The sequence below is a fragment of the Quercus lobata genome, chromosome 3 (assembly GCF_001633185.2).
Source record: "Quercus lobata isolate SW786 chromosome 3, ValleyOak3.0 Primary Assembly, whole genome shotgun sequence".
NCBI lineage: Eukaryota > Viridiplantae > Streptophyta > Magnoliopsida > Fagales > Fagaceae > Quercus > Quercus lobata.
The window spans coordinates 31,068,713-31,086,667 of NC_044906.1; the positions used below are offsets into that span (position 1 = coordinate 31,068,713).

Genomic DNA, 17,955 nt, shown 5'->3' on the forward strand with positions numbered 1-17,955 from the left:
AAAAAAAAAAAAAAAAAAGAGGTGCCTGCAAATACACGGGTTGTGTACTAAAGCTGCATCATAAATTAGTAAAAAATACAACAATCAAGAAAATCCAGCAAAGTAGAGAAAGAATGGCCAAAGTAGCCATCCAATCATATAGAGTGCATAAAAAATCATATTTATCTCCATTGTAGATCGTTCAAGACCTTCAAACGTCCAGTTATTCTATTCCTTCAAAATAATCCACATGATGAACAGAGGAATTGCCTTCAAAAATGCCCCTTCCAACAGCCCTTTAGATCAACTACCCTTTTAGGCATAAGCCGCATAACGGACTGCATATCAAGCACACACTAAAGCTTCATGCCCTCTTTTATTGTGGGAAAACAAATTGACTGCACTGTTTTCTGACATTGTGCAAGAAGATGGAATTGGTTTGATGACAGTTATTAAGGGTACTAGCAAATTTCGTCGTTCAAGGAGGCATTCTTATGCCTCAGATTTTTTTCCTCCTAGTATGACTGAACTCAACTATGCCTGTGATCAAATAATCAGGTAATTCATTGGAGCATGCGGGTACACTGACACAAACACACACACCGCACACATGCACAGACACACACACACACACACACACACACACACACACACACACACACATATCTCATTCCCCCATCTCTCCTTATTACAATGCTTTTGGGCATGCAAATTAATCAAGATCCTGTTCAAGGGTTGCTATACAAATACATTACACCATTATATTTGTAGAACTTTAATATGATATCAATTAGTGACATTTAATATCATGCTGAGGTGCAGCTAGGTGGACAATGAGGTCACTGTCTCAAGATTTGTCTACATCATTTTAACCTAGTGATACTTTCTTTTTTCATTTAGTGTCACCTTTTTTCTTCAATATTTCAATTGAAGTTTTATTTAGTTTTATTTTGTACTTATGTCTTCAAAGTGTAAAAAGTTGATATCCTGATTTCATTGGCCTCTTGGCAAAGTGCTATGGGTTGATTATTGACAGACAAAGCCATGTTATAGCTTGAGGGGGCCATTGCTCCCCCAAGATTTTCTAAATGCTTTAAATTTTCCTTTACATTTGAGGATAAAGTTTAATTATGTATACAAGTGGCTCCCCCAAAAATGCACTTACTTTTCTTTTCTTATCTATATATATATATAGAACCGAAGCTTTTGAAGCTTCCACAATTTTCCACGTCAGCATTGTATTAAAAAAAATAATAAAATAAAATTAAAAAAAAAAAACCAAAACCAAAACAAAAAATAAAAAATAAAACCAAAAGCACAGTATTAAAAACATCCTTTCCCCTTCCCTTTCACGATGGATTTCACGATGCTCTTCTTTTCCAAATCCTCTGCCTTTTCCACCATCGACCATCGATCATCTACCTTTTCCAGACCATCGATCTCCTTCATCAGACCACCGAAGACGGGATCGCAACGTCCTTTCCCATTCCCTTTCACGATGCTCTGGCTTTCCCAATCCTCTGCCTTTCCCATCGCATCCGATATCTCCTTCCTCAGACCAGCGATTTGCTTAAGACCATCGATTTCCTTCATCAGACCACCGACGACGGCATCGCATCCACCATACCCACCATCGCATCCGATATCTCCTTCCTCAGACCACCGATTTGCCTAACACTATCGATCTCACCCATATCCACTTCACTAGGTTTCACCACGTCGAAACCTTTACTGGTAAGGTTTTTTGATTTGTCTTAAAATTTTATCGTTTAAATAGGATTTAGGCTTAGGGATTTCGATCGAATTGATTTTGATTTAGGCTTAGGTTTGGGTATGTAATTTTTGGAATGTGAAATTCTTTAAAATAAATCATGTTTAAGGTTTCAGATATTTGTTTTCCTCCAGTTTTTCTCCCATTGACATCGAGTTGTGAGTACTGATAGAGAAACACGCATGGAAGAAGAAACAAAGAGGAAAAAGAGAGGAGAAGAAGAAGAAAAGAGGGATACTGGCAGCAGAAATTTCAGGGATTGTTATCTGCTCCATCACAAATAGCAGAGAAAGGGGCATGGGAGGGATCCTTCTCACAAATCGCAGAAACTCAGGATTTTATGTTGTAAGTGGGGCATTAGATCTTTCATGTTTTTCAATTAATCGCAAAATGATTTGTTGATTGATGGATTACAATATGCCTCCATGCTTAGGAACTTGGAGGAAAGAGAGGAGGGAGAAGGGGAAAGGAAGGTTGCAAGTGACAATGAATTGAATTTCAGGTACTTTAATGGATGCATTTGAAGTGTTTGGAAATTTCCCCATGGACTTTTGGGTGTGTTTTTGTTATTTGTTTGTTAGCTTAATTAATGGTATAAGTTGGATGGAAGATGTGGCCATAAAACATGATGTCATTTTTAGTATGAAGTTTTTGTCTTAAGGGTAGAACCTTAAGTAACTCAAAGTGAGTGTACAAAGATGGATGGCCACATATTGTTTGTGTATAAGGAACGCAACCTGAGTGCATATGTAAAACTATCTTTTAGATTGCTTTTGTTTCTTTTCTGATTTTGTATTATGTATAATGGTGCTATTAATGTTTTCTCTGTATCTTTATTTTGTTTGACAAGAAGTAGAAAGACTTATACATTTATACCAAGGGTCCAGCCAATGCCTTAGTAGTTATTATAGAAAAAACTTATCCAATGATCAACAAGGCTTAACCCCCTGTGTTTTTGAGAGATTCTGTGCCCACATAAAAAAATTATCCAATTATCAAGCTGATTCTCTTATTTGTAGCTCATTGAAGTGGTTTATTTATTTTATTTATTTATTTATTTTTTTTCAGTTAAATTGGACTATTAATTTCTCTTTTGGTTTTTCTGTATGCTTTTCATTTGCTTCTCTACCCAGGGACAACCGATTGAAAGTGAGGAGAATTATACACCTCCTCCAAATTGTTTTACTATTGTTTTTTAGAAGATAAAATGCCTCTTAGATTGGTATTTTTGAATGAATTCTAAAGTAATATTCATCAAATCCGTAAAGAAGGGGAAGCAATATTCATAAGGTGTAAATTAGAATCGGTGAGAACCACAAAGAAGCTCTACCTAGAGATGAATGTTTGGAAGCTCACTATATGTTTTGTAAGTAATCAATTACTGTAATTTACTTTTTCAATTTTTCTCTCGGAAACAAACTTGATTATAAGAGCTGAATTGGATTTTTTAAATCTAAATGTGGAAATATACAAATCTCTGTCAAAACTATTGAAAAAAGATGAAAATTTTCAATCAAATATTGTTGGCTTTCTCTTTAAATATTGTTGCTCTTTATTCAGTACTTTGATCCAAGTCTTTAGAAGCTTGATTTGATTCTCACTTTTTGTGTTGTTTTCTTGCATGATCCATTTGTTCATCTTCAGGTCCCTTTTCTTGAGAATTTGTGAGCAATGTCATTACTGTCTTTCTTAACCATTGTTGTTCCTTTTGTAAAGAACAAAGAAAAGATAAACAGTACATCAGAGATTGAGGGAAAAGAGAGGAAAACAAAGTTTAAACTGAGATCAAAATAGCAGAGGAATAAAAAAGAAAGAACTTTAAGAGAGATAAACAAAGAGTACCTTAATTTTAATTCTCAATTCTACCAAAAAGATTGGCATCTTTCTTGATCCCTTCGAGCTCCTCCCTACTCTTTCATTCTCACAACGTTGGCAATGCTTGACCAATTAACAATTCATTAACCCATATATAGGGGGCCAATATCACCACAGCTGGAGAAACTCTTTTAGGGGATACACAAGGAGAGATTGACTTGCAGTAAAGGACTGAGCATACATGCTACTGATACAGTCAACTTCCAAGAAATGATTTATAATTTATTGGTAAATCTGTCAAACATCTGCCAAATTTTCACAATCACTAAAATCAGTTCTGCTTCTGACCATTATGTATAAAATTTTATCCTTCAAAGTAGTCAACATGCATCATTAAGTTTACTTCCAATCAACAAAAAAGTTCATACATACATCTATTAATGTTTCTTGAATGTCGACTGAAAATCGGATTCTTACTGTTTTGCAGGTAGGGATTTGGCATTTTGTTATCTGGGTTATTTGGTAATACAACTACAAGACGAGCACAGTCAGGTATTTACTAATCTTTCCTTTATTCTGTACTATTTCTTGCATATTTATTGATAATATGCTTCTTTACTGAAAATCCAGCATTTTATCATAATAGCTACATGTTTAACTGTCAAGACTTTTAAAGGCAAGTTTATTTCTCTTCTCTATTTCTCTTTATAAGTAATTATGCATAGTTTAACAATTTAGCCTTTAGACAAATTTGTATGCGGTTGCCTTTAGAATAATAAATAGATGATGGCTTTGGGAATTTACTTTTTCAACCAATCTTAACCATTAAAGACAAATATTAGATGGTTGAGATGGTGTGACAATCCATGAGTATACATATACTATATCCTCTTCCTCTTAGGTTCTCACATGAGAATGAGCTTGATCCCTGTACATAGAGCCCACCCTTATGTGAAATGAGAGAGATGTACTACAATGGCAATTGGATATGACCAGACCAGAACGGCTTCAATTGACCATTGATTGGATTGAATTATAATATGAGGAAAACCTTATAGGAAAAAGTAAACGCCTGGTGCAACCAAGGTCATACAATAAGCCTACCCTTGGGCTTGCAAAGGTCATAGCTGCCTGATAAAAGCATGGCTGATTAGAGTCCATGCATATAAGACCTAATAGGATTGGCTTTTAACATCCATCAAGTAAAAATTTTGGCAAATAAGAAGCAAGGTTGATGAGAGTTTTGATCTGCCACTTGCACACCACAAAATATTCAAAATAATATCCACTAAATGGTATCCAACATGCTGAAATTATTTTTTTTGTAAATGAGATTAAGGAAAGCAATATGGTTCAATTAAACCAGGAGTTAAAAAAGGAAAAGGGTGTTGAGCCATTCAATTACTTATTTGATATTGTTTCGACATTGGTTTACATATTTGAGTGACCAACTCGAACTTGAACTCGATGCCATGAGGTGTTCAATATCTCTCTCAAGTTCCAAATGTCTTCAACCTTTTCAAGTTGGACATTTGATGCTATATCCACCTACCAATCAATGTAAATATGGCCCTTGAAATTGGATATGCAAATTTATTTCACCTTTTGGTCCTAGAGGTGCTAGGTCCTGTTGCATCTATATTACTGGTACTTTGAACTTTTCATAAATGTACATTTCAAAGTGAGAGATATGTAGGAAAAGTAAGATTGTTGATTATGGTCATGTTAGATATACTTATAATGTAAGATTGTTGAAGTACTATTAAGTGATTTTGAAGCAAACATCATATTAAAATGGAGTTAGTAAGTCATTGTCCAATAGATAATTGTACTTTTTTTTAATGAATTTCGTGCATTGTAGGAGAGTATAACTTATCGTCAACAAGTGGAACAAGAGTTTATATTGATTTGGAAATTTCTGAGATTGCTAATTTCAAAGATCAGTAAGTGTTTTGTTTTGGATTCACATTTTTAATGTATTTATATTAAAATACACAAAAACTAATTAATATGATATTTACATTATATATGTCATTTCTCTTATCAGGTATAGAATTCAATTAAAGGTTGAAGATAGCTCAGAAATGACCATATTCATCAAAGAGGAAGAGAAAAAGAATAGTTTACATCTTTATACACAATAGCTTGCCCGTGCATCGCACGGGTTAGTGACTAGTATTATATATATAGATACACACAATTCTGTCCCTAATTAGCCCTCCCACCCAATAGCTAAACGCCTAGTTCCATTGCTGAAAATAGAGACTTACAGTTGGAGGCTGAAAGGTTGGACGTCCTCTGAGCATTAATCTCACTGGTTGGGTGGCATCAGCAGGTGGAATCTTTAAGATTTGGAATCTTTTATTTTAGGGTTTAGGGTTGAGGGAGAGAGAGGGAGATACATTGGTGCAGAAAACATGAATGTGGTCCCTACAAATGGACCAAACTACCTTCCCTTGATCATGGACAGGGGTTTTGTTGGTGTATTGCATGATTGGTAATGAAACCTTCTTCCTACCATTTTTCTTTTCAGTACAAATGATACATCTTGGTATTCTTGCTTGACCTGAAATCTCAACTAAATGTTATTCTATTGCTCCAGTCTTTCATATACATGCAAGGATAGTATATCAGGTTATTTAGTTTAGTCAGTGAACCCTGGAGATAAATTGATCCAAGTTACATGTTTGCTGTCCCCTTCCAGATATCTTTTCAATTGGCTGTCTTGTTCCATGCTTGAACCTGTTCGTAAAACACGAGATGCAACGTTCTTTGTGAACAATTCTAGTGATATTTAGGTTCCACGTGGACCAGAGCAGCCAGGTGCTGTTCAAATTACCATGCTGGAGCTGGCAGCACAAGGACATGCTTCAAAGGTATCGGCAGATAGTTTAGGTAGATATGAATAACAGTTACCTTTTTCACTGCTCGCTTTTAGTTTTCTGTTCTTCTCTGTGAAGAGCCTTGTACCTTAGTGGTAACTCTATGGATCATTTGTCAAACCGAAAAACACTATGGAACCAGTTTGCAATTGAATTGACTTCAAATTTAATTTAATTTAATTTAATTCAATGTCTTTGCAATGCGATTGTTTTTTTTTTTTTTTTTTTTTTTTTTTTTTTTTTTTTTTTTTTTCTAAATATTCGCAATTCAATTATTTTTTTGGACTAGATATAAGTTGAATTGGAAGTCTTTAGTTTTTTGTGATTTATTGAGGATTTTATTTTTAATTCTTAATTAAATAGAAACTGGAAAGATGAGTGTTAACAGTACAAGTTGGTTCAAAGCTGCTAGTTTACCAGCAATTGCCTGTCTTTTAGCTACTCCTCTAGTCTTATACAAGTTATATCCTCCTGAAACCAAAGACACACCAGATGCCCCTGCCATGGCTGCAAAGAAATTGGAGCATATGGGTCCTGTTACAAGAAATGAGTGGGTGATGGTCGGTACAATGCTCCTTGCAGTCCCTTTGTGGGTCTTTGGGTATGTAGTATGCCTTACTTTGTGATAGTTATTATTAAATTACCATCTCATATATATATATATATATACACACACATATATCACCAAATTGTTCCTTTTCTTTCCCGGCTGATAATTAGTAGCACAAAAGTCAATTGTTTTTAAAAAAATAACAAAAAAAACTACTGGATAAGTTGAATTCTCCATTTGTTTTTTTGTATCCCTTGATTTGTTATCACTTTTTTGGCAATTGAACAAGACTCAAAACACAAAATAATAGTCTTTGGTGTGTAGAACAACTCGCTACAGCATATTCCAGAAAATAAAAAAATTACCAAACTACCCCTAGTTTTAGTAAAACTTTATTAAAACTGAACCAGCAACTTTCTAAGTAAAGAAACTAAATACTTAGATTCAATAATAACTAAAGTAGCCTTTAAAAGGTGCCAAAAAGCCCCCCACATCAAAATTAGTCCATAATTCTAGGTTTACTATTTAATCTTGTTTCTCCTTGAACACTTTACTTTTTGCATCATTAAGCCTAACGTATAAGTTATCATTTGTCCTTACTGCCATTATCTTTCAGGTACTTAATATACCGACTAAGATTAATAAGGGGACTGTTGAAATCATCACCCCTGTAGAGCTTATTAAGAAGGGTGACAAGGTTGGGTCCTCCAAGGCTGCCCTCCTTGCAGAGCTTGGCAGAAGGCCATTCTCTTATGGCCTCGTTGTTCTTCAAGTTTATAACGAATGACAAGGTCCTTTATCTTGTCAAAGACGTAGAGGCACATTACCAGGAACTTGAGAAATACTGTCCAGTACGTTTGATGCCTTCTTCCACCATCGAACGTACGAGACGGTCTTTCTGAAGCTCCTTGTAATGTCCCTCTGCGTCTTTGACAAGAGAAAGGACCTTGTTATTCATTATTACTTCATAGTGGCCCTTCTTCTGTCGATAAAAGTATAATGTTGAATGAGGTGACTAATAACTTATGTTGAATCATTTTGCTCATACAGTCATTGATAGTCATCCTTTAATACTGATCATTTGTGCATCCTTTTTGTGCAGCTGTTGGTGCCATATTGTCAGCAACTGATTCAGTTTGCACGCTGCAGGTACACGATGTTCATCCTTACATGAATGTTATACATGGAAATTGACATGCTCCATTAATGCATGATATTTTTGGCCTGATAAAGGTTCTCAATCAAGATGAAACGCCCTTACTTTACAGTATTGTATTCGGTGAGGGAGTGGTGAATGATGCCACCTCTATTGTGCTTTTCAATGCAGTCCAATCACTTGATGTCAGCAACATTGATCTGCTTACAGCATTGAAATTCTTGGGGACCTTCCTTTACCTCTTCTTCACCAGTACTGCTCTTGGTATAGCAGTAAGTTGTTTTAGTAGTTATTTTTTTCTTGTTATTATTATTATTGTTTCTTTTCTTTCCTCCTCTTTATTGGGCATCTCTCTTCAATTTCGGTCGTTTTATATACTGTATGTAAAGTACATAGTAAACAAGAAAACATGACAATCTTTTTGACGTAATTATGTTGTACTGGATAGGTTGAATAGATTTGCAGCTAACTTGAAGCAAGCTGCAGAAAGTGATGGCCGGATTGAGCGTTCTGTGAGAGAACAGTCAGCACTCATGTCAATCCTTGATTGCCGTCCAGTATGTTGAACTGTTTGAGTTATTTATGTTTATCATTTGTCTCTCGTGCCTTATACCATAGGCCTTGGATGATGCATTGACATGCAATAAGAAAATTTAAATAGCATAATCATACTCTGTCGAAAATGCAAGCTGATATGAATTTCAAAGGCATTTCTTGATCCAAGGTTGTCTTTTTGCATTTAAGGTTTTTGGTACAATTTATTGTGTAAGGCTGTGTTGTTTCATTGGTGAATTTTTTTATTTTTTTATTTTTGGTAAATCACACTAACCTTCCTTAAAGTTTGAGGAAATGTCGGAATCCCTTTCTTATTTTCAAAAAATGACACTTAGCCCCCTATGGTTATTATTTTTTATATTTTATTTTAAAATTTTTCTTACGATATAACCAATCTGGTTATTAAGCAAAATTTTTTTGGGTGGATATAGTGGTTGAGAATTTAATATGAGAAATTTGAAAATTTGTAATGAACATAAATGGTCATAAGGGGTTATTTGTTGTGTAAATCAATATATTAAGGGGTGGAGTGTATTTTACAAAAATAGGAGGGGGTTTTTGAAATTTCGACAACCATTCTCAAACAATGTAATTTACCTGTATGAACTCTTTTCCCAATTGTGAATCCACGTGTATGAACTCTTTTCCCAGTTGTGATAGATATAGAACCATTGAGTAAGCTCACCAACTTCAGCAAAAGTCACTAATTTCTGTTGTATTGCTATGAAAACATGGGTTCATAAACGTGGTTTCTTTGATGGTCTATGTTTCCGATTGGCAATCTGGTACTTTTAATGGAATATCAATTGCTTAGCGTAATTGAACTATTTGGTTGTATTTCATTAACTTAAGAACTGCTGGCCTAGCACTCTGCGGTTTAGTATCTGCTTTTGTTGGCATGATTAATCCTTCTTGCAATACCTGATTGAGTGTAACTTATTAACATGTATAGAAGAAAAGTATATACTTGTTGAACTCACAGTTGGATTTTCCATTTAACAATCACTACCGTTGATTCACCAACAAATTGAGGCATGTAATGCAAATTCATATGAGATGGGTGATTATGCATGTAGTGATATTTTGTGATATAAATTTTCTCAGTATCCATGTATAATTTTATATTGCATGGTCCTTTGCTTATTTCATTGTTGGCGTTAATGTTATTAAATATAATGTGCCAAACATCCATCTGTAAGTGGGTCTTGCTTAGTTCCAACTACTTATACAGCACCTTGTCCTTAAACCAATACAGATAAAAATAAACTAAGAAACTTGAAAAGATATAGATGCAATGGCAGCATTTTAGGAGAGCAGCCTCTGTTCATTTTGTGTATCCTCCTTATAGAGCATTTTAAAATGCCATTCTTTCACATACTAGTTGATATCTGATTAATGGATTGTGGCTTTGAAACAGGGACAAGGAGCTTGTCATTTCCTTCAATGGGAGGATACTCAAGAAATTACCACAATTAATGATCTTGTAGATGAAAGCAAACATGGCATATCTGTAGATTCTACTTCAACAAGCCATGAGTTAGTCACTAAAATGGGTGATTTGAGTATTAATAATTTAAAGAGGAAGTTTGATTCACTAGAGATGGAAAATCCTCAACATCTCCCAACTTCTGTGGCTGTACATGAACATTTTGAGAAAGATCAAGAGCCTGTCATAGAGAGGAGTGAACATGATGAGACTTCAGAGAATTTAACATCTACAAAGTATATTGATCCATCACGAGTTGAGGACTCTTCAAATCTCCAAGACCTAGTTGTGCTGGAGGTTGAGTTGACTGTAAGTGAACCTTCTGCTCTTACTGTATCTTTGCATTCTTGTTGGCCTTTTGCCAATGGTGATTGGTACAGTTTTTGTGTCAATCATAAACTCCTCGTGTATGCATTGGCATATGTGTTCAGTGTGAAATGCTCCTGTCTATCATCATTAATTGTCTGATTTTTAACTAGTTAACACTTGTGACATGGTATGACCTGATTAGACATGGTGTGACTTGGGTGGGGTAGTGTGAGTTGTGAGGGTGGTTTTGATAGTTGTGGATAAAAATGCCCACACCTTATATGGAGGAAGTGGGGAATATTTGGCTAAACAAAAACGGGAAGGCTGCTATCCTTAACATGAAAGTGGGAATGATAGTAAATCCCTACACACACATGTATGTATGTGTATATGTGCAAGTACATAAATAACTATCAAAAATGATGGTTCATATCTGTTTATGTGCGCTTTGAAAATGTGTTGCAATTTTGATTTTCTACAGGCAATACAAGGAATACATGGAGAATCTATTGGAGTATCTAATATATTTTTTGCTTTGGGGACAGAGCCCTTCAAAGATCTTGATAGAATATTCTCAGAGGTACACAAACACACTTGATGTGATATATTTTTCACGCAATAGTGTTTATTTTGATAAGTACAATATTGAGACTCATTTTTAAAGTTTTAATTTAGGCACGTGCTAAATTAATATGATTAATGGCAAAAATATTTAGACTAGGTAGCTTAACCTAGCCTCATAAACGAGAGGTGGAATGTGAATTCATGGGTTTAATTCAGTATGGGTGTCAGTTGTATTTTCCTTTCTAATACTGCTTTTAAGCTGTGTGAATTAGAGGTTCTTTGGTATGTTTGTGACTGTTGGAACTTGGAAGGCCTAGATTGTAATTGGTTATATTGGAAAGAATTTATTTAGTGGGCTTTAAAAGTGCTATGTAAGATACATGTGTGTCAGAAGGCATTTAGTTCCAGAAACCACTAACCAGTTTATTATAGTTAAATTATATTATCCTTGGCTTCATCGTTTGATTTATTTTATAGAAATTAATAGCATGATAGGCTTTAAAGTGCTGTGTAAAATTCATGTATTGGGAGTAATTTTTAATTCATAAAATCAATTTATCATAGTTAACTTATGCTATTTTCATCTTCATCCTTCAATGTGTATATATGGAATGTGAACGAGATTCCATCAAAATACTGTAGACCCTAATCTTTTAGATTTAGAACCTTCTATATGTGTTGCTTTATTTTCCCCTCAATAAAAATTAAGGTATGATGGGTTTGTGGCAGATCGAGACTGAATTTGAAGACCAAAGGGCAAATAATGCAATAGAAGGATGGGAGAACATGGGTCAAGAAAATGGACATGTTCCTGCTCAGCACACTGTAATTGATCTTCATTATTACAGCACAGTTGAAGAGTTGGTGGAAGTGGGTCCTGAAAAGTTAATAATCGGTAAGGAGTTTTTTATTTTTATTTTTAATAAACCTATAGTTGTAAGGCTTCAGAACATATGACCTTACAAAAGTAATTGTTAATCATTTTCCCCCCCTACTAAAAGATATAAGGTGTGTGTTAGCAAAAATTCTAGGATGTGAATGTATGTTATTGTCTGTGCATTACTTTCTAATTAAATTTCAGTCAAATACCTAGTCAGTTCTTAAAATTATTATCACCTTTTCCAACTAAAGGCGGTTCAATTTTATGCAGAAGCTTGCTATAGGTACAATTTAGAGCTACACAAGAAAGAAGAGATTGCTGAGGAAATTGCACGGTTGAGGAGTGCGGTTAGTGCTATAACGGAGTCAAAGAAATCTGCAAAGGGGGCTCCAGCACAACTTCTGGATGCATTTAGCAAGTTAGAGGTCAATAATAATCGGAACCTAGAGAGGGCCATGAAAGAGATTACCTCATGAGGGTTCCTCCCCCCAGTTCCCTACCACCTCATCCAGGATTCTCCATGGTTAAGTCAATGGCAATGAGTGAGGTATTGGATGCGACCAAGGAGAAGATGTTTTGCAAGCCTTGTTCCTGACAGCAGTGCAAAGGCACTTTGTAGGTATACTGAAATGGTTGATGATGTTATCAGAACACAAGCTGAAAAATTACAAGCAGCCAGTTAGTTAACCCGAGTAAGGCTCAAAGAGATGGAAATTCCTGATTCCATTCTAGCTTTAGAAGGGAATTTCACTCTCCCAATGGAGCTCAAAGAAGATGTGGAGGCAGTGCAGATAAGTGGGGGCCCTGCTGGTTTGGAAGCAGAGTTACAGCAACTTAGGGATCTGAGGAGGGTCAACCAGGAAATGCTGGTCCAGATAGCAGAGTTACAGCAAAATATGATTGCATTAGTGAAGATATTGCCCACAATATTGAGGCACAAGAACAACTGTTGCTGCAAATCCAGGTTTAATTCTTTATTTTACTGCATTTTTTTTTTTGTTTATTTTCTTTGAATATCAGCTTTATTTTTTCTTTTACTGAATGTGATGTTTTACCAAATATAATTGGTTTTGACTGGAGAATATGTTATGAACCAAATTTGACATCTTTATTCATATAATTGTTAGTCTCTAATATCTTCTCAGTTAAAAAAAAGGAGAGATTTTAAGAGGGATTTCATGATCCTCAAATAATTGTTTGACATTTCTTTCAGGCTCAGAATGATAATTTTTCAACCATCTTTAATCTTGAAGATTATAAAGGTTGGTTTTTTCTTTTTTTGGATTATAATATATATATATATATATATATAACTATTTTTGTATCTGTTTGTCATATACATTTTTTAAGCATTCATTCAATTTTCTGGCATTTTTGTATCATTAATGTGTAACAAATCTTCATTCTTGCTGTACTTTTTAGAGTGTAATGAATGGCTCAAAGTTTTTCATTTAGACCATGTTGCTCTGGCATGTCAGTTGTTGTTGGCTTCTGTGTTGATCTTTTCCCTGCTATTTTTTCCAGCATCTCGTGAGAAATGTTACTAGCAGATTCAAGCTGCCATAGCAAAGTTCCGAGAGATTAAGGAGAACAGCAATGAGGGACTGAAATTTTATGTTACTCTACAGGTTAGAAATGTTTGGTTAGACTGTGTGGTGCAATTATTTATTTAATATAGTTATTGTTCAAGTATACACTTGCTCCTCTTTGTAGCTGTGGGGGAGATTTAATATTATTGATGTGCATAGATCTCTCCTTGTGAGCATGTGTACGTGATTTTTTTCATTATTGTATTTGTGAACTTTGCTAGAAGTGACTAGTTATTTTGTATGCATCATAAATTTTAGTTTTTTGGTTTTTTTTTTTGGGGGAGATGTGTATGTACTTCCTGGGTGGCATATTTGTATTGGTAATCATGGTAATGCATGTGTTGTGGAGTGAGAGGGAGGAATTCCTTCCACTTTTAAAATGGTGTGGAGATTCCAATTATGGAATAGAAATGTTCTTTTTTGAGAGTCAGAGTGTTGTATGAGTAGTTCTTTACTGTTGGAACTAGGGATGAGCATTCCATTATAGATTATATAGACCTATTTCTTTTAGAGCCTTATATTTTGTTTGACTCTCTTCCCAATTCTTTAGGAATGTTTGTAACTTGTATATACATCATGTGTACCCAAGATTTCCTTTTTTCAATAGAATTAACATAAAAAAAGAGTTGATAAATGAGCTCTCTTTTTTCAACAAGATGCAATTACAAATGTCAAGCAGCAATGCAACGATTTTGTCATGACCAATCTTCATTACAGTGCCGGGAAATGACTGAAGATGTGCAAAGACAAATGGCGGGCCTCAGTTTCCAAGATAATAAAAACGCAGGTGCTTACAACAACTACCCTTCAGGCATGAGTATGGCCAACCTGCTTATCCGGGGTGTCAAGGCCCATACGACAATGCCCATGCACAACAATCTGGATCTCATCCTCGGCCTCCTTACACCATCCCAGCTCCATACCTTCCTCCTCACCAAAGTGGCTACTATAAGCAACAATAGTGTAGCTGTGTAGCATCTATCCATTTTGGCTATATAATTTGATTGTTTTTTATATGGAATTTGTCACTTTGTTCCATCCTTGGTTAAATGGATTCGATTTAGCTAGATCTTATTTATGATCGTATAGCCTCTTCATAATCTGTATGCTGGTTTGCCTAATGCTTTGTATGTGAATTGCATAGCTTGTACAAGGATTTTTCTATGTACAGCTTTTAAATTATGTTGACATTTACCGAAATGATACTAATTTGATAAATAAAAATCATCTATTTCACCTTTTCTGTTCCATTGATGCTTCTATCAATCACAAATTGTTAGAATTTATTTTTTCCTTATAAAATAACCAATGTTTAAAATGGGGAAAAAAAATCAGACAAATGGGAGGTTGTGATTGATATATTTGATAGACAATAATTTGTTCACTAGATAAATGCATAGCCAGTTTTGCTGCTTGAGGTGGGAAATTTCCTATGAGTGTCTTTAGAAATAAGTGTTTCCTTGGGGTGTTTATTGTTTCTCTCTTTTTGGTTGTTTTTTTATGAATGAGCATGATTGCACTGATGGTACTGACCAAGCTTCAATTGGAAGTTGTAGCATCAATGCTCAAAGCACGAATAATTAAAGGGCTGATAATTCATTGACAATATATATTACTGCTTGAAGGGGAAGGGAAGGATGTGTGTGTGTGTCTATAGCATTCAGGAAAAATCATAGTTAAGAATTGTGAACATTGGGTTCAATAAAGGCTTTTTTTTTTTTTTTTTTTTTTTTTTTGGAGCAAAAGAACCCTTACAAGTAATATTCTCCCCTAAAAAAATAAAATAAAGAATTTTTTTTTTTTTTTACCTAAATAATAAGGCTATTGCATTTACGTGGAACTCTCTTGCCATTTCTCTTTTTGGTCTTTGTATAATTAACTATAATAGGAGGAAATAAACAACCTTAAAATTTACATGTCTAGAAACCGAGTACATTGAACTCGATTTCTATGCTTTGAAACCGAGTTCATTGAACTCGGTTTCTATGCTTGGAAACCGAGTTCGTTGAACTCGATTTCTATATGTGAAAGCAACTGGATTTCCTATTTTGTTCAGCTCAACTTTCTGGGTAAATGTGGACTCGAATTGTTAGATATGAAATAAAGACTAAAGAATTGATATTCTCCCCTAAAAAAAAACCCTTACAAGTAATATTCTCCCCTAAAAAAATATAAAGAATTAATGCTTATATGCTAAATGCTTTGTTGCACCCAGAGATGCTCAAAAACAGCATTCAAAAAGTCATGCATGTTCTTCTGCCAAAAGTTCTATGCTAAATGCTTATATGTGTTCCTCCAGGAACTTATGGGAACAAGGAATTCTAGTGAGTAGTAAGCAATATAAACTAGAAAATTGTGGGGATTTAAAATTGAAAGACAAAATTAAACAATCATAATATCACAATCTAGAAACAGGTACATTGGATATAAAATACTTCGATTACAAGTTCATTCAGTGACAAACAAAATAATAATTGTGTCGATACAACCCAGTAGTAAGTTCAAATACATAATAAAGAGAACCCCAATTGACATCTACAATGCCATTCCAAACTCGAGTATTTGCATGCCTGGCAAAAATTCAAATATTGTTGTTAGATACCAAAGCCCAAAACATACGTACTAATCTACGCAACTTGGCTAACAGGGTTATCATGGCATTTTATATAAAAGCATCACTTACCTAGTTTGAATTATTACTGCTTGTCGAAGCCCCATGGGAAAGCGGACATCTTCTACGGTTATGCCCATGTTGATGACACAGTCCACAACTCTGCTTTTGCTGAATCTCCCTCAAGTTAGAATCTGGCCTCCGGCTTCCCAGTTCTCGCCGGAACCCATCCATCTCATTTCGTATCCTAGACGCCACAGGTCGACCTTTGCCCCGCAACAGTTTTGGGTCAGACACCCACTTTGGACCATCCACATCCCTCCACAATGAATCTGACTTTGGCACCACAAATGCATGTGAGTAGGTGTGAATGGCGTTCACCAAACTATAACATGGGTCAATATATGCAGTCGCATCTTGCCCCAAGTACTGAAGAACTTTAATTGCATGTGAACAAGGGATCTTTCTCATTTGCCACTTTCCACAACCACATGTTATGGCCATTACATTTACTTCATAACTATGGTGTCCCCCTCCAAAGCTATAGATGTTGTATGTAGTAATTACTTGATATATACCATTCAGATTATTAAACGGATTTATTTGGTATGAAATTCATTTTTGTAGGTTGTGTCGATAGATTTTTAAGGCATATTTAGTCCATACCTTGTCCTTTGAGAGATCATGAGTAATTTCTTTATGTCGATCATGGAAATACGCAACAAGTTTGTAATGAGTGAATTCAACCATTGCAGCAATGGGTAGGCCACGGGCACCTTTGAGTACTCCATTGAAGCACTCCGAGACATTAGTTGTCATAGCCCCATAACGGTATCCACCACCATGTAGTTGGGTCCACTTGTCTAGATCCTCGTTCATTAGATATGTGTATGGCATGATGGATGAGTCGAGTTCACTTTCCTGCCGCTCGGTTCTCCGTTTCTTCCTAAGGGCCTCGATCTCAGCTTCCTTGATAGGTTGCATGTACAACTCAAATTTAGATTCCTGAGTAGCATACCCCGCTTTCAAGGCTAATGACTTTAAAATGGCGTCCTGAAAATGCGTGTTGAAGTTGCTAGCAACATGTCGAAGGCAATATCTGTGAACTACTCGTTGTCGTCCATCATCATGTCTAGGCCAGTTTGCAATTGCACTTTGAATACCCTTATGTCGGTCAGAAATTATGCAGATGTCCTTATCTGCTATCACATCCCCCAGTGCATTCCTGAGGTGTTCTAAAAACCACCCCCAACTAGACCCTGACTCTTTGTCCACAACGGCAAAGGCAAGAGGCAAAACCTTGTTGTTGGCATCGGTGGCCATTGCAATCAACAACACCCCTCGATATTTACCATACAAATGGGTCACATCAATACTGATCACTGGCTTACAATGTCTAAATCTTGCAATGCATGGAGCGAAAGCCCAAAATATATAGCGCAATATTGTATCACCGAACTCGTCCCTGGGTATGGTGTGAAACCAGAAACGGGTGCCAGGTTCTTGATCCCAGTATGCCAACAATAACTTTCTCAACCTTTGGTAAGACTCTTCCCAATCTCCAAATATCTTTGCAATAGCTCGTTGTTTCGCATCCCATATCTTATAGTAAGAAAGAATATGCCCATAATACTTCCCTTTAATGAAATGTCTGAGGTGATAAATTGTTGCCGTGTGTTTCTCTTTCAACAATGGAACAAATTCTTCTGTTAGAAAATTACAATCCATCATTCTACCATCAAGGGCCGTGGCAAGGGGCATACAACTATGAGGACCCCTATAAGATGTGACCATCCATAGTCTGAGTT

The 17,955-nt window shown here is 35.5% G+C and overlaps 2 protein-coding genes across 4 annotated transcripts; one reads left to right on the forward strand and one right to left on the reverse strand.

The window, feature by feature from the left end:
• Nucleotides 1-1,327: 1,327 nt before the first annotated feature.
• Nucleotides 1,328-14,784, forward strand: LOC115981483. Of its 3 annotated transcripts, XM_031103653.1 has the most exons (19): nucleotides 1,328-1,713; nucleotides 1,885-2,095; nucleotides 2,184-2,252; nucleotides 2,884-3,116; nucleotides 4,053-4,117; nucleotides 5,427-5,508; nucleotides 5,613-6,062; nucleotides 6,270-6,441; nucleotides 6,811-7,048; nucleotides 7,614-8,008; nucleotides 8,100-8,146; nucleotides 8,266-8,425; nucleotides 10,126-10,503; nucleotides 10,985-11,083; nucleotides 11,797-11,962; nucleotides 12,218-12,911; nucleotides 13,161-13,209; nucleotides 13,472-13,575; nucleotides 14,254-14,784. In XM_031103653.1, exons 10-16 carry the CDS (start codon nucleotides 7,997-7,999, stop codon nucleotides 12,421-12,423), a joined length of 1,068 nt encoding a protein of 355 aa, XP_030959513.1. In that variant the 5' UTR covers nucleotides 1,328-1,713; nucleotides 1,885-2,095; nucleotides 2,184-2,252; nucleotides 2,884-3,116; nucleotides 4,053-4,117; nucleotides 5,427-5,508; nucleotides 5,613-6,062; nucleotides 6,270-6,441; nucleotides 6,811-7,048; nucleotides 7,614-7,996; the 3' UTR covers nucleotides 12,424-12,911; nucleotides 13,161-13,209; nucleotides 13,472-13,575; nucleotides 14,254-14,784. The 3 variants fall into 3 exon arrangements, with proteins under 3 accessions (XP_030959513.1, XP_030959512.1, XP_030959514.1); XM_031103652.1 differs by lacking the exons at nucleotides 6,811-7,048; nucleotides 7,614-8,008 and adding an exon at nucleotides 3,724-3,853 and having other exon boundaries at nucleotides 6,270-6,460; nucleotides 8,231-8,425; XM_031103654.1 differs by lacking the exon at nucleotides 6,811-7,048.
• Nucleotides 14,785-16,219: 1,435 nt separating this feature from the next.
• On the reverse strand, nucleotides 16,220-17,875 carry LOC115980733. The gene is made up of 2 exons (XM_031102954.1): nucleotides 16,814-17,875; nucleotides 16,220-16,624 (listed from the first exon to the last, which is right to left on the reverse strand). Exons 1-2 carry the CDS (start codon nucleotides 17,873-17,875, stop codon nucleotides 16,220-16,222), a joined length of 1,467 nt encoding a protein of 488 aa, XP_030958814.1.
• Between the last annotated feature and the right edge of the window lie 80 nt (nucleotides 17,876-17,955).

Bases quoted from the DNA above. Each gene is read 5' to 3' on its own strand.
- LOC115981483 (XM_031103652.1), top strand. From the start codon at position 6,406: ATGCTGGAGCTGGCAGCACAAGGACATGCTTCAAAGGTATCGGCAGAT. The intron at 8,147-8,230 runs GTACACGATGTT...GGCCTGATAAAG, and splicing joins ATTCAGTTTGCACGCTGCAG to GTTCTCAATCAAGATGAAAC. The intron at 11,084-11,796 runs GTACACAAACAC...GGTTTGTGGCAG, and splicing joins TTGATAGAATATTCTCAGAG to ATCGAGACTGAATTTGAAGA.
- LOC115980733 (XM_031102954.1), bottom strand. From the start codon at position 17,875: ATGGATTGTAATTTTCTAACAGAAGAATTTGTTCCATTGTTGAAAGAG. The intron at 16,625-16,813 runs GTATGGACTAAA...GGTTGTGGAAAG, and splicing joins ATGATCTCTCAAAGGACAAG to TGGCAAATGAGAAAGATCCC.